The 27,675-nt window shown below is 36.5% G+C and overlaps 1 protein-coding gene across 1 annotated transcript in view; it reads left to right on the top strand.

Moving 5' to 3' along the window:
- LOC141445312 (neural cell adhesion molecule 2-like) overlaps nt 1-27,675 on the top strand; it is a 359,544-nt gene that overhangs the window by 275,331 nt on the left and 56,538 nt on the right. Inside the window, exons 5-8 of the mRNA XM_074111106.1 lie at nt 10,758-10,868; nt 12,163-12,375; nt 16,131-16,285; nt 20,950-21,094. Of these exons, the coding sequence (XP_073967207.1) occupies nt 10,758-10,868; nt 12,163-12,375; nt 16,131-16,285; nt 20,950-21,094 (624 nt within the window). The remainder of the gene's footprint in view (nt 1-10,757; nt 10,869-12,162; nt 12,376-16,130; nt 16,286-20,949; nt 21,095-27,675) is intronic.

Here is a 27,675-nt window from a genome sequence, read left to right as displayed (position 1 = left end):
AAAATAACATGATATTTATATCGGTCGTAAAAATAGAGTTATATTTCCAAAAATTAAATTGAAATATTATGGCATCCTACGGACATTTTAAGATACTCAAAAAAACTGTTTATGGTTTTGTGCTAGTGCTGCACTCTGACGGCAGAAAGTTGCAGTAATATTCCCTATACGGTAAGGTTTACATATTCAAATGGTACGATTGCGTCTTATTTATTAGTTAGTTAGTTTTAATTAAGTTCGCCGTAAGACGCCTGGAATGTAAATTACTGCATGCAAGTAGTTGAATTCAGTATGAAGATCGAAAGCGAGATTATTCTTATTGCACGGCAGGCAATAAACGGAAAGCTCTGCTTTTGAGGTGCATTTTAGTTTAATTGTTTTAGTCAAGTTTAGTTAAACTTTCGTTACAATTTAAGTTATCATTTTAGGGTCCCGTACTGAGGTACAAACAAAGCCTTCATAGGATTACTTCGTAGTCCGTCGATCCGTCTGTCAAGATACTTTTTTCCAGTAACGTGTGAAAGTATCGAGCTAAAAGTAATATCAACATACACCAGTTTTACTACTCTTTTGAGTAGTGAAAAAAATCATACTTAATAAAAAATGTATTACAATGCGAATTGCCGGGCACTCAAACTTTCAGTTGTTTTAGAAAGTAAAAATTTTGTATGAAGGTAAGGTAGCCACTAAGAAAAGTCTAATTAACCTATTTTTTATATATCCATGTCAATTAAAAATCTAAAATGACCAAAGTTCAGGGCTCTGTCAACACTAAATATCCAGTGTTAACAGATCCCTGACAGAAACCCACAAATTTGTACGGAACCCTCAGCGCGCGACTTGGCCGGTTTTTATAATCGACTACCTACTTTTAGAAGAGTTACTCTGAAGAACCCATCTCTTCCCGTGAGTATCGTAACAGGCGAGTACCTAAAGCACCCGGTTGTTTTAAGCGAGAAACGCTGCGTTAAACGCAATGCGTATGAGATAATTTAATTACCAAACATTGTCTTACGCGGTGAGCGCAGCGGCAAACGCATGTTTGGTAATTACATTCCGTAGATTGCGATTGGTTAGATTAGATGTGCGTCAAACGCATTGCGTTTAACGCAGCGTTTATCGCATAAAACAACCGAGCCCTTAGAGGACCTGATGCGACAGTGGGCAGCAGCGCTCCATATTGCCAACTACGAGTTCCAGACTCCAGCACTGCGGTGTGGAAAGTAAGGGGGAATCACCACACTATTTTTCCATGGAAATTGTCATGAAGTTTCGTAAGCAATCCTTAATTAATAACCAGGACAATGAAGATGAGCTCTGGTTAAGTTCGAAACGCGTCAGTGTAGTGTGATGGTGGTAATAGATGGGTTTGTGTAATTTGCGTGTGTTCTTACAGTGTGTACGTGCAAGAGCTGCATGAGCAGAGCACACATTTCTTGCATAAACGTAGCTATAATAAGGTCCTGGGTGAGCAAAGTAAATAACCAGTACCACTTTATCAAGAGTGTAGAATGTAGCGACTTAGAACGACCAGTTACCGAAACATTTTTAAGAATGTGGCTTCTGTTGTTCTTACCGTTCTTACCTATAAAATTTAAATGTGCCCGTTAAGTGTCAAGGTAAATAATCAATGTCAAATTATGTACGTAAACTGGCGATGATTCCATTTTTAACCCCGACGCAAAAAGAGGGGTTATAAGTTTGATCGCTATGTGTGTCCGTGTGTCTGTGTGTGTCTGTCTGTGGCACCGGGTCTTAAACGGGTGGACCGATTTGAATGCGTTTTTTTTATTTGAAATTAGGTTTTCTAGCGATGGTTCTTAGACATGTTTCATCGAAATCGTTTTACCGTTTTTTAATTATTGAACTTTGTTTCTCTTGTATTTAGCAAACCAAGTAATCAAGCACAGGAGCAATAAATAACGTCCCTTAACGCCGGTACTTTATCTCTACCATTTAAATATTAAATTTTATCTCTTTACCGAACCAATAAATTGAACAGCAAATAATTGCGCAGGTAGGTGTAAGTATTAATAATATACAACGGTAAGTAGCTTCTTTAGCGGATTACTTTTCGAATACGCCTTAATTTTAACCCCCGACGCAAAAAGAGGGGTGTTATAAGTTTGACCGCTATGTGTGTCTGTGTATCTGTATGTCTGTCTGTCTGTCTGTGGCACCGTAGCTCTTAAACTGTGTAATGGTGTAATTTATAATCTTTGCCAGCCAGTCCCATTTGTCGGAGGCATCGCATCGCAAAAGAAAATGTTTAAAAAATATTTATTGCCACGACAGCAGTATTTGTATTATTATCTTTTACACTGAGCCACGTCACTTCTCCCTTGTCTATGGTTTTAATTTTTTTATTTTTATTTTTTCTCCGTCTGACTGGGGCAAAGGAACTCGCTCATGCATACATGTTTATTTAACGTTTGGGCTCCACAGAAAACCAGCGTTGCTGCACATAATGTGCGGCAACACATGCTGAGTGGAGACCCTTTTTGGTATCCTGCCGTGTCACCAAGTAACATAGTTTTAGTGCTAGTTCTAGTCTTAGTTTTAGGTGGTACTTATGGAGCCAAAATAAACCTTTCTTGCTTTCTTTAAACGGGTGGACCGATTTGAATGAGGTTTTTTTAGCGATGATGCAGGTTTTCTAGCGATGGTTCTTAGACATGGTTTATAAAAACCGGTTTGGCTGTTTTTGAGATATTGAACTTTGAAGTGACAAAGTCGGGGTTTTTATGCATTATCCTGCGTCCGTATATTTGTGACAGTCGAGTTCATAAACTTTTGATCAAATATATCTGAACACGCTTTTATGCCGTTTCATAAAGTCGTGTTCACATATTTTTGATCAAATTTTTGCTCAAAAGCTTATGAACTCAAAACTTGATTGTTATCAATGAATTGATTTAAAATTTTGAACAGATTTTCTTTCTAAGCTTTTCACCTAATATTTTACAGTAACGTAATGAATGACGTAATTGGCCCAAGCCCTCTTGTTCTGAGAGAAGGCCTGTGCCCAGCAGTGGGACGTATATAGGCTGGGATCGATGGATGGATGGAACGTAATGAAGGATATCGAATTTTATCGAAATTGAAGCTAGAAAACTTTTACTTGAGGTACATCTATGAGTATAACAATTAACTGTATCCTGATTAAAATTGATTAACTATTCTCTTAAAGAATACATGAGCCTTAACGTGTTATTTATGAGCAATGAGTATTAAACAAACATTGTTTCCATCGCGTCGGATTTTTTTGCTCAACAATTTTTTTCTATAACTTGTTAACAGATCATAATATATGTTAGGTATCTACTTATCATCAGCCAAAACACCCCCACTGTTGTAAATAAGTTTTTGGTAAAAAATATTTTTTTAAATACAAGTTTTTTTTGCTGACTGTACTTTTTGTTGACTGTACATGTATTGTCACCCAAACTACAATTGAATACCAAATTTCAAATCGATGCCATTAACCGTTGACGAGTTCCGTCCTGTGGAGACTATCCTGGCCGGACTACCAGGATGTCACTATCAGATTATTGTATTGTCACCAGATTTACATAAGTATACCAAATTTCAAGTCGATCGGACTACTGGAAGTGGGTCAAATTTAACTTGCAAGATTTGACCCAAATAAATAAAGAAATAAATAAACGAACAGGGCAAGTTGAATAAAAGCTTGTAAAAAGCCTCCCCCTTAGCATGCCATACTGAATAATAACTCGCCACTTGCACCCTTTTTAGCTGTCCATACTATTTTTATTTTATTTTTTATTTTTTATTCGACTGGATGGCAAACGAGCAAGTGGGTCTCCTGATGGTAAGAGATCACCACCGCCCATAAACATCTACAAGACCAGGGGTTTTGCAGATGCGTGACTACTCCGTTACCTGGCCCGCTACCATGGCCAGTGATAGAGGAGACGCCAAGGACTGGGGGCCGTGGCTGTTTTGTACTTCTCATCGTGGGGATTGGGTTGTCATTACCTCTACACTTGGCAAACTACTCGGGGATCGCAATGTTACGCTGAAAGTATACGCAGAAGACGCTGCTGCCCGTCTTCTGGATTTTTCCCCTAGTCGCCTTCTACGACAGCCAAGGGGATGAGATGAGGGTAGCTATTCTTGTCTGGACACCCCAAAGGCACGTGTACGGTTTTATAATGCCTTGTAACGTGTGCGACGGTAAAAACTTTAGTTTTATCAGTTCCATACGAGAGTTAATTTGATTCAAAGACCCCTCTATAAAGTAACAATTTCCACCTTCGGTATAGTTTCATTCAAACACCGCTTCCGTTGATCTTGATAAGCGCACCCGCCAAACCAGCCGAACTCTCTTTTATCCGCACGAAAATCAACACGAACTTTCACGAATAACGCTCGGATCGAATGAAACTTTTTTGTTACGGAAACTTTTTTTATTGACAGGCAAGAAAGTAACGCGGTTGTCTGTTTTAGTGGTTTTAGTCAAAAATGTCTGGTATTGTTCTCGGGCGGCGGGAAGTGTGAAAATACTGCATCATGGTGCCGAAGGACGTTTCTGGCATAAATTATTATGTAATCATTACTTTGCACCTTTAGTATTTTTTAATTAAATTTTTAAATGATCTAGTTACAGCTACAAGATTTCAGTCCCAAGATGTTTTTTTATTGCTTTTGTTCTAGTACGTATTTCAAAAAATGTGCGTTTTTTGTAAATTTTTCGGAAACAAAACATGCAATCGTAGAAATAATTATTAGAATAAAATAGAGTCACTCACATATTAATGCGGGCAATTCATGGTTGACTTTCCATTCGAGAACACGGATTAGTTCGAAACAAGTCGGGCATACCTTGACTTTTAGTAAGTGAGTGAGCTATGTATTTTTTTTATTATTTCTGCGTATCACGGTATTATTAATAATTCAAATAATGCACACGCACACAGAAGGTTTTTTTAATACTTACTTAGTAGGTACAGAATGAATACGTACTAAGGACTTGAGTTTTTTGCGGCCTAAATACCATAATAATTAAAATCTTACAAGGTCATAGAACTTCTAGAGAACTAAAACATGGCTTAAATCCAAACTTAACTGTTAACAAAAGATACACGAATGTGAACCAGTTATGTAACACGAGATTATTTAAGCTCTAAAAATACTTCATAATTTCCCTAATAAAGAAAACTTCAGCTTGAGAGAGACTGTGTGTCGTTTATTTTCAGTCGTTCTCGACTTGACCTAATTTCTAACTGTTCACGCACAGAAAGCAGTTCCATAATGACATTGCAGAAGCTTTGACGATTTTTAACTATCAAGAGAAGTGTGTAAGGTTTTAATTTGTCTGGAGAAATTTTGTCGCAGCTGCTAGATATTGCTTGAGGATATTTTGCGTATAAACGGTGTATAAACAAGTTAACGGTGAAATTATGAGTGACATTGTTTTTAATAAGCTTCGTTTTATTTTACGTTTAAATTTCAAAAAATGAAACTACCCGGAATTTCTTTCTAGAGAGCTCTTTTAATTTGGCTGACCCAAAACAATTTTTAATTTAATATATATCCTCTTTCCTAATTAAGTAAAAGTACATTTTTATTATATTGAAACTAATAAAACAAATGAGTTTAGCCGGAACCTACAAACAGCATGCACAGCCAAATTCTTCAAAGATCTTCGTGATCATTATTTTAAAAATTACTACGAGGTCTGCCTTTTAAGTTCTGTCGTTTGTAAACCTCCCGTGATTATTAAAAAAAAAAACTAGTATCATCTTAAAATATTTGAACTTAGAATTCGAAAACAAAAGAATGACTCGAGATTGGCCGAACCGTTTTAGTACAGCGTCGGTTCAAAGTTGACAAGTCATAATTTTTTACAACTCCAAAAGGGGTTTAACGCGTCTTCAGTGCTTTGAAGAGCTGACTACGGTTTTTTAATAATAAAGCACCATGCATCCGGACTGTGGAACGCTGGTATTAAGAATTTCTACGCAGTCTTAGTGATAGGCCGACCAAAAACAGCCGTACCGTAACCCAGGAGGAGATTGATGCTCTACGGAAACTGATTGTCGATGATCGCCATGCGACATACCGTGAAATAGAAGCTTCATTAACCATTTCAGGGACCAGTATTCAAAATATTTTTTCATGATCACTTAAGAGTAAAAAAAATTGAGATTGGTTTTTGGAGTCTTTTTTTTGTATTTTTTATTTCAACTCCAAATTTTGTTACATTTACAATCATCCCGTAAAGCCTTTAGTGTTGATTGAGTTATATCAATTTGGGGAGAGTCACTGAGTACAAACCAAGAATACTGTTAACTATTATTTATTCCCAAAAGGACGAGTACACAGTCCTATGGGCGAGAGACTACTGGCGAGCCCGTCGGTATAGCTAACCTATAAAGATATCGCTATATGGGTAGCTATACAAACGTGTTGCTAAGAACCCATATCGAAATTACAAACTGAAACATAGATGTACAGAAAAACCAGAAAAAGAGACCAGCGCTGGGAATCGAACCCAGGTCCTCAGCAATCCGTGCTGCGTGCTATAACCCCTACACCACCGCTGGACAGGAATTTAGACACGAATTTTTCCTATGCATACATATCAGGTTGCTTATTTCTACTACGCTACTTATGCAGCAGCACTAGCGACATCTATGTTTCGCTCTCATCGAGAGAAGTCAACATTCTTTCGGAACCAACCGCTCACCCAGACAAGAGATGTCGCTACTAAGCAATCAAATCATGATTTCGTCGGCCTAATTCGTTAACCTTCTAAGTCCATTTTGACTAAGTTTACAGGACATTGAAAAAACTGCATAGACTCTTCAATCGTTAACTAATCAAAATTTTGAAAATTCCGTTGGTAGCTATGACTAAACTTGATGTTTTAAAGATATAATTATACCAATCACAGGAAATTAATAAAAATGACTATTTAGCAGGTTTTCGTGTTGAAGTTTAAATTTTTAAATTGAGTATGCTGGAGAAACTATCCATAATATTTTGCTTATTATTATTTTATAATAAAAATAAATTCATCCAGTAATAAAAATTGTATTTAGTGTTAATCAATCACTAATAATTATGAGATGTACTCACACCTAAGATAAGACTCTTTTTACTAAACAATCAGCAATAGGTAATTTAACAAGCAAATAATTATTAAAATATATGTTCCGCCCTTTACATTATATATAGAACAATGAGAAATAACACAATAAATTTACTCTGTTGATAATTTTCTCAAATAAACCGAATTTTCAGTAAAACATCGCATGACGCAACAGGCACGTGGCGTCGCGAATAACTGTCAGTGCGAAACTAAGACCCGAACTGGACTTAGCAGATTTTCTGTGTGGAGGTCAGAAAGCAGTTTTTCGGGCATAAGATTTGACACTTATTTTATGCTGATATAGCCGTTATTCCTTTACCAAACGGTAGAGAATGGTGTGCACTTTTTGACAAGTATGAAAAGTAATTTTCGCCCAAAAGTGGACTTAGCAGGTTAACGAATTAGGCCGACGATTGGTTATTTGGAGTCTTTTTGTATTTTTTATTTCAACTCCAAATTTGTTACTTTTACGGGTATCCCGTGAAACCAATCATGATTTCAGCACTCCATTGGAATTAACCGCTCACCCGGACAAGAGATGTCGTTATTGCTTAATAACACAAATTGATGATTGTCGCGATTGCCTAATGAGCGCTGATCTCTTTTTCTGGTTTTTCTGTGCATCTATGTTTCAGTTTGTATTTTCGATATGTAAAAAAATTGATCTCACACTGGATACCACATATTTTATTAGTGAAGACCAAAAAATGGCTCGCGTTAGATGATGTCGCAAAACTCTGCGGCAATTCAACAAAGGAGACTCTTAGCACGTTTATGACATTATCAGTGCTGACGAATCTTGGATATATGCATACGATCCGGATTCTAAACAGCAGTCGACCGTGAACAGACCAAAGTAATACGCTCACGGAGCACTTCGAAAAAAATGGTCGCCACGTTTGTAGCGAAAAATGGCCACGTTGCCACCATCGTGCTCGAAGACCGTAAAACAGTTAATGCTGACTGGTATAGGTACCACTGTTTGTTTACCTGAAGTTATCGGCGAGTTCCGAAAAAATAACCCAAGACGTCGTATAGTCCACGATAATGAGAGCTCGCACACCGCCCGGCAGACAATTGCGTTTTTAAAAGAGCAAAACGTCGAAAATCTGGAACACCCGCCGTATAGCCCAGACGCTTTAATGATTTCTTCTCTTTTCCAAAAATCAAGCAACGAATTCGTGGTCAACGGTACCGGACGCCTGAAGAAGCGGTTGAGGCATACAAAACGGCCATTTTGGAGACCCCGACTTCGGACTGGAATAAATGTTTTGAAAACTGGTTTGATCGAATGAAATAGTACACTGTGTCTTAAGGGCGGTAAATAAGGAATTACGAACGAGAGTCTATTAGAAGCCCGAAGTTGAAGACTGAGGGATTTTAATGAGTCGATGTTCGTAATTCTAGTACCGCCCTGCGACATACAATGTTTTTCATCACATTTGCGAGTAAAATTTTATATTTCTAAAAGAAAAAATATAATTCTTCCAAATATTGGCGATACATTAGGCTACGCTCTTGGTAGCGCCGCTCTCCCCCTCCCGCAGCATGCGCCGCAGCGTGCGTGTGCATGTGGTCCTGCAGTAGCGCGCGCAGTAGCTTTAGAACGGGCGATGACTCATTTACCGACCTTGGGCTTCATGAAAAGAATATTTGTTCGCGCAATGACTCATTTACCGACCACGGGTTTCATGACAAGCACATTAAGGTCGAGGGTTTTATTTGGGGGGTTGCAACCAAGGTAGCCTGCATATTTCGACACGTTTACGAGCAAGTGTGATGAAAAAGTGAATTACATATCACGGTGGTTACTTTGAAAAACAATAAATACCATTTATCTCTTAAATTGTCTTTAGTTTTTCCAAACGACACAACTTAAAAGGCCTCGTATGCAATTTTTATCTAAACGACATTTATTCGTACTCGAATGTGACAAAAAAACATCGAACGGCAAAATAAAAACAGAAATAGGAATTTCGGTATTTGTTTTGATCAAGCTACAAGTATTCTTGTTTATTATTATATTGGGCTCTTGATGAATTTGATCGTTTTGTTTATCCTTTGACCTTTGAGCACTTATAAGGTGGGTTTAGAAAAATATGGCCGAATCGGTACACAAAAATGTCCATATCAATTGGCCATTGGAATAACACGCAGCCTGTGCGATGTTAATTATGTTTGCAAAAGATGACTTCATTTAATGTAAAAAAAAAACTGACTTTTATGTCTAAATTTTACCACATTCTGTGGGATGTTATATCATTCTCTTTGCTAAACAAGCTGTGTTTGTTACAATTTTTTTTTTCTAGTAAACCCAGTTGTGCCTGCGCCCAACTGCGGTCACCTTTCCGACTAACTAGAAGGTGTGATATTCCTCCGCTTTAGGGAACCTAAGTTAAAAAATGTAAACAGGTCTTCATCTTTTTATTTATTTTGAATTTTACGGCACAGGCTGTTTTAAAATTTCATCACAAACAGGAAACTGAATTCGGGTCAATAAGTCACAGAATATACCTATGGGATATTTTGTTATTCTAAACAATTTAAAAATCTGTGTCGAATGAAAAGAAGAAACTACAAAATTTACACTGTATTAAGGTAACGCTACTTACTAGTTTGCGGATACGACTTCAACCTGCTTACAGAATTACATGTACTCAAAAAAAAACATAAAATCTATCCTTAATCCCTTTGTCTGCAAGTTCGGCAACATAAAAGACGCTCTTTGCCGAATTTCAGCTTTCCAGGTCCAAAGATTTGGTCTAAGCGTTGACAAGGCATTCAGTCAATCGGTCAGGATTTCTGTTTTTATAAATTAACATAAAAATCTATCTCTCTGCGAAGTAACGAACTATTTTCAATATTATCAAAGCCTGGCACATGCCACTTTGCAGTTCCGTCCGCATTTTTCGAACGGCGGCGTAATACTCATTTTTAGGCCGGCCCCACTTATGCGAGCGTACGAAACAATGAACGGGTGGCAGCTGTTCATTTCAGTAAGCGATAGCAACGTTGCGGGAATGGGTATGAAAGCTCCGCATGATTGCAGAGATCCTCCTCTGAATACTCATATCGTGGAACCTTTTGTTTCGAGTCAACGAAAACATTTTCATTTCCTCGGCCACATTCAAGCCCTGTTCGTAGTTTGTTTATCCACAATTTGAGGATATTTGGGACGCGTTCGTCGCCTTTTGCAATTCTACGAGTTCTGATTTGGAATTTGAATATTTTTACGCGAATACCTACTGGAGCGTTGTTCGAATAAACTAAATTTCTTGTGAATTAGTTAATTATTTTTGCGTTTGAAATTTGATAATTTTCCTGGTATTTGCAATTACGTTTGCTATTATATAATTTTAGCTTTATTACCTTTTATTTTACGAGGAGCTCCGAGGATTTAATGAATGAAAACACGAAATAATCAAGTTTAAAATGACATAAAAAATAAAAAGTATTTTAGTAGTCCTGCAATACGGGTGCGGAGGAGTCACCGCCCGCTGACTATAGAACGCTTGCGATTCTCGCCTTTTCCATCTCACCCGTCAATCGCCCGATAAGCCAGCGGCGACATTCATTGACAAGCTCTTTCATTCCGAATCATATAATAAAACTGTCGTTTTCTAATTCTCGTTCTTTTCAGAGCTACCCAATAAGCCGGTGATCTTTGACGAATTCGGCAAAGAGATATCCGGGATCGCGGGTCCTTATAACGAAGGGGGAGATTTCAAGCTTCTTTGCTCAGTGAACAGGGGTAAGTGTATGTTTATACCGCATTTTTCCCCTGTTTTTCTTCCACTTTTTTGACATTCATAAGTGCTTGTTGTACTTGTAGCCTAAATTGAATAAAGATATTTTGACTTTGACTTTGACTGTACTCAAAAGGGGAATAAATATGATTGGGGCAGGCCAAACATCGATGGTTTGGCATTCAGCTCTTATGTGGGGCAATTTGTCAATGAAAGAAAGCGCATTACTCGTATCATTTTTCCTTCTGTTTCGTATATTGTCTTTCATCATAATAAAACTAGGGGCCTTTTGTGATGATATTTTATTATTTTCGCTTAGTAAATAAAACCTTTAGTTGGATACACTGGCATAAAAGCATTCCATGCTACCGCGAACGTCTCGTCGAGTGATTTTATGCTAAAAGCTGATAGCTCGCATGTGTTCTTGTACTCACGAGAGAAAAGCGAGGTAAAAGATGGCATATAAATTTAAAACGGCAAATAGAATGAGAGCACTTCGATGGTATATTTTTATTGAAGCAATTTTGCTCATGTTTAAATGTGTTTTGCTTATGTAAATTTACATTCATTCCTTTCTTATGCGGCATGGAAAGCGAAGGAAAACATTTTGTCAAAATACATTTTTCTTGAATGAGGGTGATTTTGGAAACTGATTGAGATGGAATAATTGTGATAACCTCACACGCTGCACTTTGGATAAAAAAAATATTTATATTTTAGAATCCTCTTAATAATAATTTTGGGTGGGATTTTTATATTTTTCTTATGCCCTATAGGGGAGAAAATAAAAATAAAACAGGGAAAAAACACATGTACTTTTGAAAATTGGTACAATTTTATACCTTGCGTTATCGAGATGAACATACTAAAAGTCCTTAAGGGTGGGGGCTGTGCCGAGGGTGCCAAAAACATTGTTTCTCCTGATTTTGCTATAGCTTCCGATGTTGATGTTATACCTACACCCTGTAGCTCTTAAATTACCTATTGATCGTAGAGCAAAAATAAAGAAAACCAAATTTGTCGGTAACTTTATGTAAAAACTTTTGCCTGAAGTAATCATAATGCTATTCGAACAAAATAAATATTTCAGATATGTGCTAAAACCTGAAAAAATGTACCTTCAAAAAAATCTCATCAAGATCTTGTTTACCAAAATGACACTAGTTAGAACGACCAACTATCTACAACGAACGATATCAATATTTTGTTGTCCCCTCGATGTCCTTATTAGTTGTCTTTTTCTTTTAAAGTGTGTTATTATGTAGGTACATTTTTTGACAAATATATTTCATGTAACAGGTAACCCTATACCCAAGATCCAATGGCTTCAAGGCGAGGTGGTTCTTGAAACACTGGACCCCAGTGCGCTCCAGCCAGCCGGTCTACCGAGGACATTGACCTTGGTGATCAAGAACGCCACTCGTACACATGTGTCCTCAGTATACACGTGTGCAGCGGATAACACGTTGTTGTCCAAGCCGCAGACAACTTCTGTGAAAGTTGATATTTACTGTGAGTATTTTATTTGAATTTTAGAAATTTTCCTTTCGTTACATCCGGGAGTTACGACGATATAAATGCTCCTGAAAATAAATCCTTCGTTTAAGAGCGTTTATTCCTGCTGAGCTGGAAACGTTGCATTTTTGTTAGTTTTTCTCGATTATTCCATAAAAGTTGAATTAAAATGAAAAATGTTTTCTAATAGAACACTTCTTAATATATAAGTTATGTGTCTACTCCAATAATTATTCGTGATAGACTTTTATATTCCTTAAAACCCAATTAATGTTAATGACCAGTTTTTAAAGAAAAAAAAATTCTATAAGTAACGAATAATTATTGGAGCAGACACATTAACTTATATATTAAGAAGTGTTCTATCAAACAACATCATTAATTTTCATTCAATTTTTATGGAATAATCGAGAAAAAATAACAAAAATGCAACGTTGCCAGCTCAGCAGGCGTTTCAAAATACCCGAATTTTGATGTTATTATAGTACTCGTATTGCTATTAACGCACAGTCAAGGAAACTGTATCGCGTACTAGGACCAGGACCAGGGGTAGGACCTGTTTATAATCAATCTGGCTATGATTTCTTTGGCAGATGTACGGAATGTCAATACGGCATCAGTAGCACAAAGATTCAGTTGAATATACACAAGATTATTATTGATGGCGCTGATTTGAAATCCCGTCTTATTCAACAGACAGGTACCTAATCCTCTTCTGTTTACAGGATAAAAGCCTGGTTTTCTTATAGCCGGGATTAGGTAGTACGATTTATTCCTATTTCTAAAAAAGATCTTAGCTCTTTACTTATCAGGCTTCCGAAATATCTATACTCTTGAATTTTGCTTATTTTATCAACGTTCATCATCATCATCATCATATCAGCCGTAGAACGTCCAATGTTGGACATAGGCCTCCCCTATACGAGTAGACCTTCAGTTGCTTCGGTTGGAAGTGGACTGCATCCATCGCGAGTCTATGTACAGCTTTATCCTGGTTTTTCCGGTATACCGGTATCCATGCCCTAATCTTTAACCAGATCATCCGTCTATCTCGTTGGTGACCATCCTACGCTAAGTTTTCCGATCCGTAGTCGGCATTCGAGAACTTTTCCGCCCCAACGATCATCTGTTCTCCGTGCTATATGGCCTGCCAATTGTCATTTTAACGAGCTAATTCGTCTGGCTATATTGGTGACCTTCGTTCTTCTACGTATCTCCTCATTTCAAATGCAATCTTGTGGAGAAACCCCGAGCATAGTCCTATCCATAGCTCACTGAGCAACTCTGGAGCTATTTATAAAGCCTATTTATAGTGAAGCTCCACGTCTTGGATCTATATTTATCAAGGTAAATATTACACAGTCCTCCTTATACTGTATTTTACTAGTATTTACCATAAAATCCTTGCTGTCTTGTCCAGATTTCCACAATAAGTCATTCTTAATATGCAAAACCGTAATTCCCGAATTTAATAAAACGTAAACGTATTTCAAAACCGTTTAGTAATACCTGCCCTTCGCATAAATTCCCGTTGGGATTGGCTGAAATCACTTTTTACGATCTTAACACGCCTGTTTTACCTTCCGCCGAACTATAAATCGCCTCATACATATTTTTCAAGCCTTGAACACTTTCCCGAATACCTTTTTCTAGAGTGTTCCTTTCTGAATTGATAAGATGTAATACTCTTAGCTTCCTCATATACTAAAGTTAGGACTCTTTGACGGCTACTTGGAAGTATAAGTATATTGACGAGCAAAAGTAGCGTGTATTTTTTATACAACCACGTTCATAGGTATGTTATGTATAGAAAGTGATCTGTTATTTTGTTTGTCAGTGGTTTATTTATATACGGTGATAAAATCATTGGCATTAAAAGAAACTGTCTTAGAAATTGAAAATAACTCCTGAATTATAGTTATTTATTTAGAGCATAGACTTTGCAAAGACATTTCTCATTTTTATATTTCACTTACACGCATTGGTATATTTCACTGTTTCTATTCCAAAGCTGGAAAAACGTGTTAGGTACATTTTATTATAAATTGAATCCGTTACTCATTGAGACGGTTTTTGTTTTAAATAAGTATTTTTAGAGTAAATACTCTAAAAATCTAAATAAATATTTTTAGAGTACGAAAGGCAGGTCCTCAAAATACGTTGCCAGTTAAACGATCAAATAGTTTACGGATGTAGTTAAGTACCAACAATCGCTGTTCATTCTTGATCCTGTGTAACGAAATGCTAAAATACTTAAGTTTGATATAACTGTTTAAATAATAAATATCTTTAGCTGTCATGAGCAAACGCTTAACTGTCCTCGGGACACGTCCTTGTGGTTTTTCTCTCTCTTATTACATTATTTTATCCACATTGCATAGCAGAGAGTCGTGTGTTACAAAAAACTAAGCACTTATGAGATTATGTGGTATCTCAGTGGCCAACTGTTAACTTGAGAAAGTGGTTTTTGAGACCACTTTGTGCTGGGTAATTTGGCGACCGTTTTCATACGAGAACTTGCAAGAATAAAGTTTTATTAAAATTGCTTCAGATTAGTATGAAATTGTACAGTGAAACAGAATCTCGAATCTTTGTAAGATAAGACAAAGCTGGTAATTTGTTTGTAATGTACTGACAAAGTTACCAGCTTTAAACTAATAATAAACCATTCACTTCAGGCAACACGCACATACAATAAATACCTAAAGACTAACACATATAATTTATAAACAGCACAATATTTAAAACTAGTTAGGTGACAATGGCATAACCTAGGTGAGTAATGGATAAACGATTCTGTTTCTTCAATAATAAGTCGAAAGTAATAAGGATAAGTCGAAAAGGCGGGATAATATCAAGGAGTCTGGAAATCTGGTTTACCTACAAATTTTTAGAAATTAAATACTTTTCAGCTTTGTTATAGAATGTACACAAAATATGCATAGTTTAAGAGTTAAAGCAAAAAACTAAAAAACAAATTTTTCTCGCTAATCCTGCGTATGAATATAATAAATTGACTGTAGATAATTTTTTAGCATAACGTTTTTGAATAAAATGAAGCAGTAGGTTATAGTTATTCAAATGAAATTGAGCACATTTAGTGATTCATGAGAAATGCACTTCCCTATAGAGCCGAGACGGTATTAAGGCGCCTGGGACAAAAATTGCATTTTCATCCTCAATCTTACAGACTGTCATATCAAAGCGCTGCTGCTCAATCACAACTTCTTTTTAAAATCTTCCATTTTATACTTCTAGTAATATTATAAACGCAAAACTTTGTTGCTTGTGTATTTTATGTTTGTTACTCATTCACGCTAAAAGAACTAGATGAATTTGGTTGAAATTTGATTATGTAAATAGCTGGGCTTCTAGAATAACTACTTTTTATCCTGATATTCCCACAGGATCGGAATAAAATCACGAAATGTCAACTGATTGTTTAAACTCTTTTAAATTGGCACGATTGGTTTTAATGTAATGTCAGGGTAAACACAATTATAATTTTACAGATTTCCCATGGGAACTTGGTCTCGAATTTTAAATCAACTGCTGGTTCTGGTGGCGTGCAAAATTATCATAATCATCCCAATCTGTATTATTATACGTCCCACTGCTGGGCATAGGCCTCGCAGATGAGAGGGCTTGGGCCTTAGTTCCCACACACGCTAAATCAAAAATAAAATCAAAGTAATGTCCTCGTGAAATTTAAAATTTGTCAAAAGTCATGTTTTTTTCATATTTGTCAACAGTAAGGCCACTCACCGTGGAGATCCTGTCTCGGGAGCATCCTCTGTCCGTCGGGCGGTTAACAGAGCTCTGGTGTAAATCAACGGGAGCCAGACCACCAGCCAAAATCACGTGGTGGCTCGGTGGGCGGCTGCTGAACTCGGTCACAAAACAGCGGGTAAAAAATGTATAAATCTTAAAATGCACTGAGAACCTTCTTTTTTTTTAAAGATGATTTGACGTTTAAGTTCTATTTTTATGAATGTTGGTAGATGTTTTCAAATTAATCCGGAATATTGCCACTACTTTTGAAAATGTTCGTATCACAATTTCGATAATTTATCTGATTGAATTTTATCAATCCATACTTCCATACTATACTATCCATACTAATATTATAAATGCGAAAGTGTGTTTACATGTTTGTGTGTTTGTCCGTCTTTCACGCCGTAACGGAGCGACGGATCGACGTGATTTTTGGCATTGATATAGTTTATGGGCCCGAGAGTGACATAGGCAACTTTTTATCCCGAAAAAATGCACAGTTCCCGAGGGAACAGCGCGCGATAATCGAATTCCACGTGGGCGGAGCCGCGGGCAAAAGCTAGTATTATATTTAAAAAAAAATTGTTGTCGTACCTATTGAAAGATACTGAATCATGTACCAGGGTGGAACCTTTGTTCTACTGATGTCATATTTAACATTCCATACATCTGCCAAATAAACTATAGCGAAATTGATTATGAAAAGTTCCTACTCTTGTATGTGATTCAGTTTTCTCCATTGTACTACTTAGCTGTGTACTTGAGTGCAATTTTGTAGGCTATTAACGTTTTTACCTGTCACTATTGTACCGTTTTTGTCAAACTTAAAACCTAAAATTGCGAAGCGGTAACGTTTCGTGTGCTCTGCCTACCCCATTTGGGAATACAGGCTTGATGTTTGTGTGTGTGTAAACGTTTTTATAACGTTTTAAACTTTCGTGATTTTCACACATAGTCAAAATACTACAAACGGGACTTTTGTTATATTACTCGTGTGTTTGAGCGTGATAAGTCCCGTGTGTGGCATTTTGACTATTAACTTTTTTTACATATTATTATCATGCTCATATGGGGTTAATGGTTCATATCGTAAAGTTTAATCTACCATTGTCTAAATTACTAAGTCAATAAACGCGTGGCTTATTATGCGTTGTTCTGAACAGCCTACGGCCTATCTCACTTAATATTCCGAACCTCAGGCATCTTTGTCAAACTTCCAAAATCAACTAGACTTTGCGTCTCAACGTTAAGTTAGCCCGATTTATGATCTTAACCTATTACGGTCGCTTTGATCGCGGAGCCGTTACACCTTGAGGCACTGTTCACTCAAGCGCCACCGACTCTGTAGTGTCTTAAGTGAAGTTGTGAAAAGCTATGGACATTGTTCGTACATGTCCCAAGGGGAGCGCTATTCAACTACTCAAAGGAGGTAGCGGTATAGAAATAGATTGAGAAGTTAAACGTAAATTTCCTTCGTGTATAGCTACAAACGTAGATGTGAAAAGAATTATACACGGTTAACAATACTAATTCGGATATTGTCAGCCAGTTGTTGCCTATAAGTTTAAAGGATTACTGTTGAAGTTGTCACATTAAAAAAACATCTAGCTGTACAACGTTCCGTATTATTCTAAAGACTCAGTTTTATTGTTTAAAGTAGCTTACATTTTTTCCATATTGAGAAAGGTGAAGATTATATAAGATCTTAAATCACTAACGAATAAATTAATAGAGAGAAAGAGCGAGACAGAAACATTTATTAACATTTGATACACAGAAAAATAATTTAGAATAAAAACACACACACACACAAACATCACGCCTGTATTCCCAAATGGGGTAGGCAGAGCACACGAAACGTCACCGTTTTGAAGCCACTTTTAGCTATTAAATTTTAGCTATTTTTGTTTGTTACTTCATTACGTCTAAACTGCTGATTTAGATGAAATTCGGTATAAAAAATAAGGATAAATTTAAACAATTTGAATAATAAGGATATTGAGACCGCCAGTCAACTGACGTACTTTTTAAGGGTTCCGGAGCCAAAATGGCAAAAACGGAACCCTTATAGTTTCGCCATGTATGTATGTATGTCTGTCTGTCTGTCTATCTGTCTGTCTGTCCGTACGTCCTCCCATTAGACGTAAAGTGGGGGTGATTTTTTTTCTCATTGAACTAGTGTGGTATATCGTTGGATTGGTCTTTTAAAACCATTAGGGGTTTGCTAAGACAATTTTACGATGCAGTGATTTGTTTGCGAAATATTTCAACTTCAAAGTGCAAACTTTCAATAAAATCGAGCGTCCCTTCTTATGACGTCATAAGTCACTATTTGTTTGCCAACTCAATCAACTAACTATTTATTTGTTTTAAAGCAACAAAAACACTAATTTTACAGTAAATCGAAAATTAATCCGGTTTTTAGGGCTACTAAAAGCGTTTTTTTACTGGAGTCGTGAATTTGAATTATTTTTAAAGGCGTCAACATCCCTATTCAATATATTTAGGCATTGGGTTTTATTAGTAAACTAGCCGCTACTCCATCCGCGTAGCATTCAGTTTTGATTATCTCGCGTAAGCTATGCAATTTTCCGGGATAAAAACTATTTATCCTATGTCCTTCCCCTGGGACTCAAACTATCTGTATACCGATTTTCATCCAAATCGGTTCAGCGATTTAGACGTGATAAAGTAACAAACAAACAGACTTATAAACTTTCGCATTTATAATATTAGTGGGATTTAATTATTTAAAATGATCCGTGTGGTAATAAACAATAATACACTGAAGATAACCAAACCATCACCTTATTATTTAATAATCGTTATAATATCGTAATAAATGTTGACAATACATGACCCCATTCCAATCTAAATTATTAATTTCCGGTCAGCGTTAGTATTAACCAAGGTACCCAATTTGTACATGTACAGCCATTGTTTACTTTAAAATCGATTACGAAGCGTTTGATACTATAACTATCGCTGTTCCGTCTGCCAAGAATACAATTATTGCTATCTCGTGAAAATTATACAATTTTCAGAGATAAAAACTATACTACTAAATATCTAGACGTTTCTACGTTAAACCTGCACGACTGCTCCATTACACATGAATACCATTCTTGGTCAAAGTACATCCTAAGACAATTCTAACAAGTCCAAACACACTAAGTTTACGTTGTTCTGTCATGAAGTTCCAGTGCTTGCTTTACTGCTCCCTCAGACCCTGGATACAGCCCTGACCTTGATACCCCGAAACCCTGGTTAGCTTCCGGCTCCATCATCAGACCAGTTCGGTGATTACGATATTGTTATCAGAATAACGCATAAATTCCGAGTTTCGTGTCAATATCATAAAAGGAGGTGGATGAAAATCAAGTTTCTTAGATTTCGCTACTTACTGTAATGTGTAATAGATATCTTAATAGTTACAGGTGAAGCTAGTTAGTACAAAAGCATGTAAAAATATTGTCCTTATTTTTTTTTCTATTTATTATGAAATTGTTATATTGAGCATTTTGAAACCTGTTTTCGGAATGAAACTAAAATCATGTAACTAAATTAAGATTTAAAAAAAATGCTAAGTAGTTTTAACAACAGACGAGTGTAGTCACTGGCCTTTGGAAATGAGCTTTCAATTTGAATCGCGATTTGTTTCGATTAAAAGAACATTAAGATTTGTTTGGAAGAGGAAAAAGAATAAAACATTTTTACGAGAATGTTTCCGGAAACGCTTGACCCGACTGGATTTTGTTAATGTTTTAATGCCACATTACAGAAATTTCGCAAAAACACATTTTTAATCCATTAAACAGGGCACAGTTAATTTTAATTGCTTTTCATAAGCTATCTCATGTAAAAGTGACCCGGGCTTAATAAAATAACGAAGTAAAATGTTGGAACAATAAAATTTGGGTGAATAACTAAAACACGCTTATTCGAATGGTAAACCGGCCTCTACACCAAAGTTGCCATTGCCTGGTACCATTTTAGTTAAAGTACACCCTAAACCTTTACTAACAAGCCCAATTCCTATTTGCCTATTCTATCAACTCTTCAGAGTTGGCATTCAAATTAGGTTTTGACTCCATCATCAGCACGGATAGTACAGATGGTAAGTACGGTCAAGAACTTAAACTCATGACATGAGCCACCATGGAACCTTTTCAAAGGAATTTCATTACGATTTTGCTTCTTAATTAATGCAATGTCACTATGACGTTAACTGTGAAATGGTTCGATGGTGGCTCATGAGTTAGTCCCTGACCGTACCATAATTTATTGAATTGTTATCAAATTACATGTAATTGTTAAATTAAGTGGCAATACCATAAGAAATGGGCGAATATTACATACGAGTACAACAACTAAAGCTAATAACAGCGTGTTTAATAATATTAACACTATCGGCGACCTATATAAGACTGGCATATTTTTAGGTCAACGCATTGACAATAAGCTACGTGAACAGGCAACGTCACCAAACCTTTGGGCACTTGGTTTCAACTAAAATATCTAAGTCATGTTGCTCAATGCAATTTTTTATTTTTTATTTGGTGCATTATTTTGTATTCTGTTCTGACGTCGTCTTTTCGTAAAAGACTTTTAAATCGAAACCGTTAACCTTCACCAGGTTTGAACTGCTGAAAATATTTTTTTATTGGCTGATTTTTATTGGAATTTATTCCCAGTATTTTTCAAATATTCTCCTCAAATAATATAAGTAGTCTTTAGTCGTCCCGGTTTATGATTCGAAGAAAGAAATGTTCAAGTAAGTAGACCTTTCTTTGACAGGATTCAGAAGACGGCAACGAGACGCAATCGCTGCTGCAATGGACGCCTTTGAAAACGCACAATGGGCAAACGCTCACTTGCCGCGCCGAGCATCCCAAGTTCAACCATTCTAGCATCGAGAGCAAGCTGCCACTCAACATTTACTGTGAGTTTATTTAAAGCTACTAAGATGATAAGAAATTTAAAATACCATTTTGAAGCAAGATCTCTGCCATAACCCATTTTTGGAGCAGTGTGCACTATTTCCAAAGGAAGATCAACGCATTCGTAAGACCGGCAGTTTGCTGATTTGGGACCATTTCGTGACATGAGCATTTTCATCTTTATTTTATTTTATTTATTTATTTCCATGTAGTCCAGAATGTTTTCCTTCTTTTTTTTCTATTTGTGCTTATTCTCCTCTTTTATGAAAAACTTGGGTTAAAGGTATCAAAATTTACGAGTATAAATTATTTTTGTTATTCAAACAATGTTTACGATCTATCCATTTAATTATTTAATGTTCTAAGGTCACCGATACAGATTACCTTGACCAAAAAACTTAATAGTTTCATAAGTATTTAACCGCCAGCACATTTTTGTTCCGATCGATGTAATAATGGAATGTCAATTTATATTGTTCATAATAGATCTTAACAATTTGATTGGTTTTAGTTACAAGCTTATAATGTCATTATCTGATCTGTGACTCGGATTTCGACTTCACTGTTGTAAGTTATGTGTCATGAAAAGAAAAAAGTATGACTTTCTCGTTTTATATGACCCTTGTATATCAACGCCTTCTGAGATTTAATGTCTTAGTCATGTTGCGAACAACTTAATGAACCGCACACTTTTAAAATTTCATAGAAGGTTAAAATATTCATCGAAATGTATCAACGCATCGAGCACCGGGATTGTTGAGCCACTCGCCACTGTTCATAATTTAGCTGAGTTAGGTATATTATACCTCTAGTAAATATTCATTATTCAGTCATTAATAAACCAGAAATAGCATTCCAAATTACGATCAATGGTAGGTGGCTCAACGAACCCTGTTCATGACTGTTATATTGGCTTTTTGAAATTCTACCAATTTGTGTCAAAAGAGCACGGTAAAAAGCAACCTCCTAAACTGTTATCCTTTTTCAATAAATATAGAATAATTTATGCTTAAGGCCGTCTTGCAGGAAAAAAAAATCTAGATTTAGTAGTTAATCCAGGCTTAAGCTTGACAGTTCCATACAATTTGACACTACTAAACTGAGCTTAACGCTAACTCGAGATTTATGTGTTTACTGCAAGTGGGCCTTAGGAACTACTCGGTTATGCTGCATAATTCAGTAGTTCCAAATTATGCATTCATTTAGGAACCCTCTTAAGATCCTCCCAAAAGTAAACCTTATGTGAGAACGGTCAAGTCTAAACTGCTCTTGTTCACAGATGTGCCAGTAGCGACGATGCATTTAGGCGCTAAGATAAACCCAAGACATAGAGGAGGGGGACGACGTGTACTTCGGCTGCGATGTGGACGCAAATCCACCGGCTTATAAAGTGGTGTGGGAACACGACGTGAGTGCATCTTCATTATTTTGGGTGCATAAAACCAGGACGTGACTTGTTAGTTTACAATACGATGTAGGGTTGGGATTGTCAAGTGGTTTTCTTTTGAGTGGATTGGGTTGTCGTTTCAGATTTGTAGACACTTAGTCTTGATGTGAATTGCTTATCGGTATCATAAATATTTAAGTACCATGTATATGATATTTCTATAACATCAAAAATTACAGTGAGAGAGAGTAAGTAACATAGCATTTCACTGCATTAGCAGGTACTTAGGTAGGAGTTGGTGTGCGACCTCGTATTTGCCGACCGGAATGAACAACTTGATAATTTGCTCCCTCCACGTTCATAACATGAAGGTTTCTACTATCAGGTCGTACCGTACATTATTGGCCATGGTAGACTAGTGGTTTAACGTATGGCCTCTGAAGCTAGGTTCGAACCTAGGCTCGCATTCATTTGAAATTTACGATAAACTTTACGGTGACGGAAAACATCTTGATCAAACCTGCGTCTAGGTACGCCTGCCTGTAAAGAAATTCAATGGTTCTTGTAAAATATCCAATCCAAACTGGTCCAAGCCCTCCCATTCTAAGAGGAGGCGTGTACTTCGCTATGGGACGCATATTGGCTGAATCGATGACTTATTGTCATTCGTTCTGCTTCAGCAATTAAAGATTGTACATTAATCCCAAGATCACAATCTCAGGCCTATACTACGAAGTGCTAATATTATTTAATAAGAGAGTGAGAGGGACGGTACGATACGAACTTCGAATTTCGTAGGACCCCAGCGCCCCCAGAGCCCCCGGACTAACCCGTCACAGGCAAAGTACCGTACTTATTTGACGTACACAGCACTGGACACGCGACGTGGCCAGTCCGATGCTTAAAAACGGCCCGCGTTCGTACACCATCGCAGAATCAGAATCAAAACTAGAGACAAATGTGAAACAAGAACCCGTGATGCATGCAGAAATTTGTTCATCAAGATAATTATGGTGATTATATAGTAAGTTCCCAATCCGCAGTGGGCCCGCGTGGGAACTACGGCCAAAGCTCTCTCATTCTGCAAGGAGGCCTGTGCCCATCAGTGGGACATTATGATGATGATGGCATGTTGTATCTAATGGGCAAAGATTTTTTGATGTGTCACGTACACAACTTACATATTGCGGTTATAAAATCAAAACACATTCATTCCATTTGGTCCTCGTTTTAATTGACTTTGAAAAAGTTAGTTACAGCAATAGGTACTAGTGCAGATAAATTCAAAAGCCACGCCTGCAACTGGCTATATGTGTATGTATATGTCAATAGACCTTGTATTTGATGCATTAGGTGCATTCAGTACGCAAGCCACGTCGGCTTATGACGATTTTAATGAAAAAAATAGTCGAGAATAACACGAATTTAAAATGAAATGCTTGCGATTTTTTCGCAACATGAGCTCGGCACATTTACTGTTTATTAAAAGCTTCAATTGCATGCTTCATAATCATAACGTATTTCAAAAATGAATTGAAAACGCCATAGCTATAAAGTAACTGTAACAATACAATGTTTGTCAGTTGTATTTTGTTAATTTTCTTTTGTACAATAAAGAGTTTACATACATACATACATACATACATACAATAACAATGTATGCCAATTAAACAGGAGTCCTTCTCTCAAAACATATTCATGCCCGAAAACTCTTGAATAATTAATTATCAAGTTGTAATTTCAGACAGCTACCTACTAAATAATTAATTTTATGAAACTCTTATTATGTAGATAGATATTAATTCGTTATTTTATAATTTCTTCCATCAATTAAATTTTAACGAGTCTTGGGATAAAAACATAATTCTGTCAAAAAAAACGTAATAAATTCGTTACAATCATTGATATTGAGTCAATTGATTCAACAATCTGAAACAAAGGCCAGCATGGCGAGATAATGGGTTGGGACAGACGGGGATTTTAGAACAAACTAGGCCTTGACCTCGGTGACCCAGCCGATTCATGCTGATGTCACAATAATAGTGATGGGGAATGTACGACGATTGCGCCAACTTTCAAACCGACAATCAAACTGCAACTATTCACGCCCATAGGGTTGCCGTAATTTATTACGCTATTGTTGCTTGTTCCCACTAGGTGGGATTAAACCCGGAGGCTCGTCCCATAGATTTTGGTACTATTTTTTACAAGTTGGTGTTTGCTTTATAGTAGGCTTACCTTGCTTTTGTCTTTCTTTGGCTTTGGACTATTACGATACCCAAAGTCGCGAAGTGATGAATTAAGTTGGGGAAGACAAGTCCTCGAGTGGCGACCACGAACCGGACCACCACGCTTCCCACGGTGGATGCAAGTGACGAGTTGTCGTTCCGTTCATTGCGGCGTTCTAAGGGGGGCCTTTGTTCAGCAGTGGACGTCTTCCGACTGATGATGATGATGATGAAATGAAATTCCGATTGCTTGCATAACTCTCCTTAGCGTCCAAATTCTGAGGTCGAGCACCCTTTGGCACGCTAAGTTAAAACTACCACTTGCTGATTGGCCCATCTGGCCTCGCCCTCTCTCCGGTAAGCTGTAAAAGTCATCTGAGGTCAACAGCAACAGTCCGTTCGAATAAAAATGTAAATAAGTTATAACGCAGTATGTGCCGATTTGCTGTTCTTGTCGTGTAAGCTCTTGTTTCTTGTAAAAAAAACTGTTCTAGGTCACCACATAGATTCATATTAACATACAGACAGGAAAGTCAAAAGTCCCCTGGTGCTGGTGTCTTTGGGTGGTGGTAATCTTATCACCAGGAGACCCACTTGCTCGTCTGCCGTCCAGTCGAATAAAAAAAAAGTAAATCTACAGGAATTTTGCTTCTCTCCTTTTCATTGAAAAGATGTTTTTATGTTTGACCACAATCGCACAAAGGGTTGATTAAATTTTTAACTGAACTCGCAAGCTTAGAACAAGCTCATTCATGCTACAAAATACTAATACGATTTGAGCTAACAAATCATACACATCAGGCCATTACATGAGAGCTTAAGTATACACGTACACACTTTACAATACAATACAACAATACAATACAATACAATACAAAGGCTCTTTATTGTACACCAGAAACAGAAAGCGATACAGAAAACAGATACACAGAGCAACAACAACCAACAACAAGGTAAGCAATAGGCGGCTTTATCGCTTAAGAACGATCTCTTCCAGGGAACCTTTTTTACAGAAAGAAGGAAGGAGTAGTTTACAACAGGTCGTGCATCAAAAGTAGATCATAAAATTAAAACGTAACAGAAATACATCTACGAATACACACATAATTATATCGTACATATAATATACGTCTAAAATAAATATAGGCAGTGAGATAAACAGCAACAAATAAATAAATAAATTATCATAAAGCTAATAATTATAAGATGATGGTGTGATAATTAGCTTTACCCTAGTTAATTTATTTATTCATTAATTTATATGTGGCTGTTTATCCCATTGCCTATATTTATTTTAGACGTGTATAATGTACGATAATGTGTATGTGTAGATGTGTATGTGTTTCTCTGTGTACCTGTTTTCTGTATCGCTTACTATTTCTGGTGTACAATAAAGAGTAATTGTATCGTATTGTATTGTATTGATGACAGATAACTTAACTAAACTTTGTCTCAGGATACAATACTGCAGCACAACGCAGCTAGCGGAGTGATACTAACAGGCAACACAAACCTGGCACTTCGCAACGTGTCGCGGCACCAAGCAGGCAAATACACGTGCACTGCCTCCAACGTGGAAGGGGATGGTCGTTCCCCGCCGCTGCACATGCAAGTTGTTTGTAAGTTTGATTCTAATTAAAATGCAGTTACAGTTTTATTGCTGTCAGTTTTGAGATTCTGAGAGACTTAAAAGAGAGCCTGGATGACACAACTGGTTACTAAAATGCTGGTTGCTGTTTTTTAACATCGCTATTCGACGAGAACACGCTTCCAGCATTTTGAGCACTATTATTCCGTGTATTTTTAATCTATTTAATTGAGTACACTGTAGTTTTTAATTTAGTTAATTTTGTTGAGTATTTATAAAAATGTCAACTTATTTTGTGAGCTGGGAAATCTTAGAAAAGCTAAGGAGTTTTTTGTTCTTTTCTTATTCGCTTTGTAGCTACGTAGGTAACAGAATTCCCAATCTTGCAAAAATTCCCAAAATCCTTCAACTTTTATAACATCATAAAGAAAGCCATAGGGCTGGGTTGATATTCAGTGAGACGAAAGAACCCTGTTGGAAAACATTCACTTCAATTAGGTATTAATTATAACTACTGATACGCGCTGTCATCGTTCATCCACCATTACCTCTCATATTTCGTTTTCTAGAACTTTTTTACCGTACAACGGCAAAAACTACTAGACACTGGCAAAATTGTCCTCCGATGAACAGAGCCATATTTTTTTAAAGAAACAACAACAACTACTGATGACTTTTGACTTCCATATTACTTAAATCATCATTGTCTTCCTTATGTTTTTTTACTTTTGTAACTTTTGCAGGTTAGATAAATTAACAAATTTAAAACTACTTTCGAATAAACCATGATAGAAGTAATAAAATGTTAACAATCGTTAACTCTTTTCTGTACTCACGAACAAGGTCAATTACACCGAATACTCAGATTTCTTAGCCCGGCTTTTGTTCAACAAGCTCTTCACCAATCAAAAAATATTTCCATATTTATTCCAAGAAAGCTAATAATTAGTCTATTCTATAAACATAAACATGCACACAAATACAAAAAAAAACACTAGAAAGAATCACAATTATCAAAACAATTAAAGAAAATATTAAAATTACAAATAATTAAATTACAATGTCAACTAAAAACAACAATAAAATCAACCTAAACCATATAATCTACAAACTAAGACCTAAACTACAATTGATTAAATTAAAACAAAATTTTTTTTAGAATCTTTAGCTAAAACCTATAAAGAAATGTTAAATTGCAATAATATTTACTCTTTCAATTATTAACTTTTGATTGATACTGTGGTCTGATCGCTTAAATTTAAATGCATTGGTCACGTTTTAATGAAAAGCAATTCAAAATAATGCATGAGCATTTATCGTGCAATATCTATTATAATTATAAAACTAGCTGATTTCCCACTATAATCTGCTGCAGATATT

The sequence above is a fragment of the Choristoneura fumiferana genome, chromosome 2, assembly GCF_025370935.1.
Source record: "Choristoneura fumiferana chromosome 2, NRCan_CFum_1, whole genome shotgun sequence".
NCBI classification, from domain to species: Eukaryota; Metazoa; Arthropoda; class Insecta; order Lepidoptera; family Tortricidae; genus Choristoneura; species Choristoneura fumiferana.
This window is presented reverse-complemented; position numbering and strand designations above follow the sequence as displayed.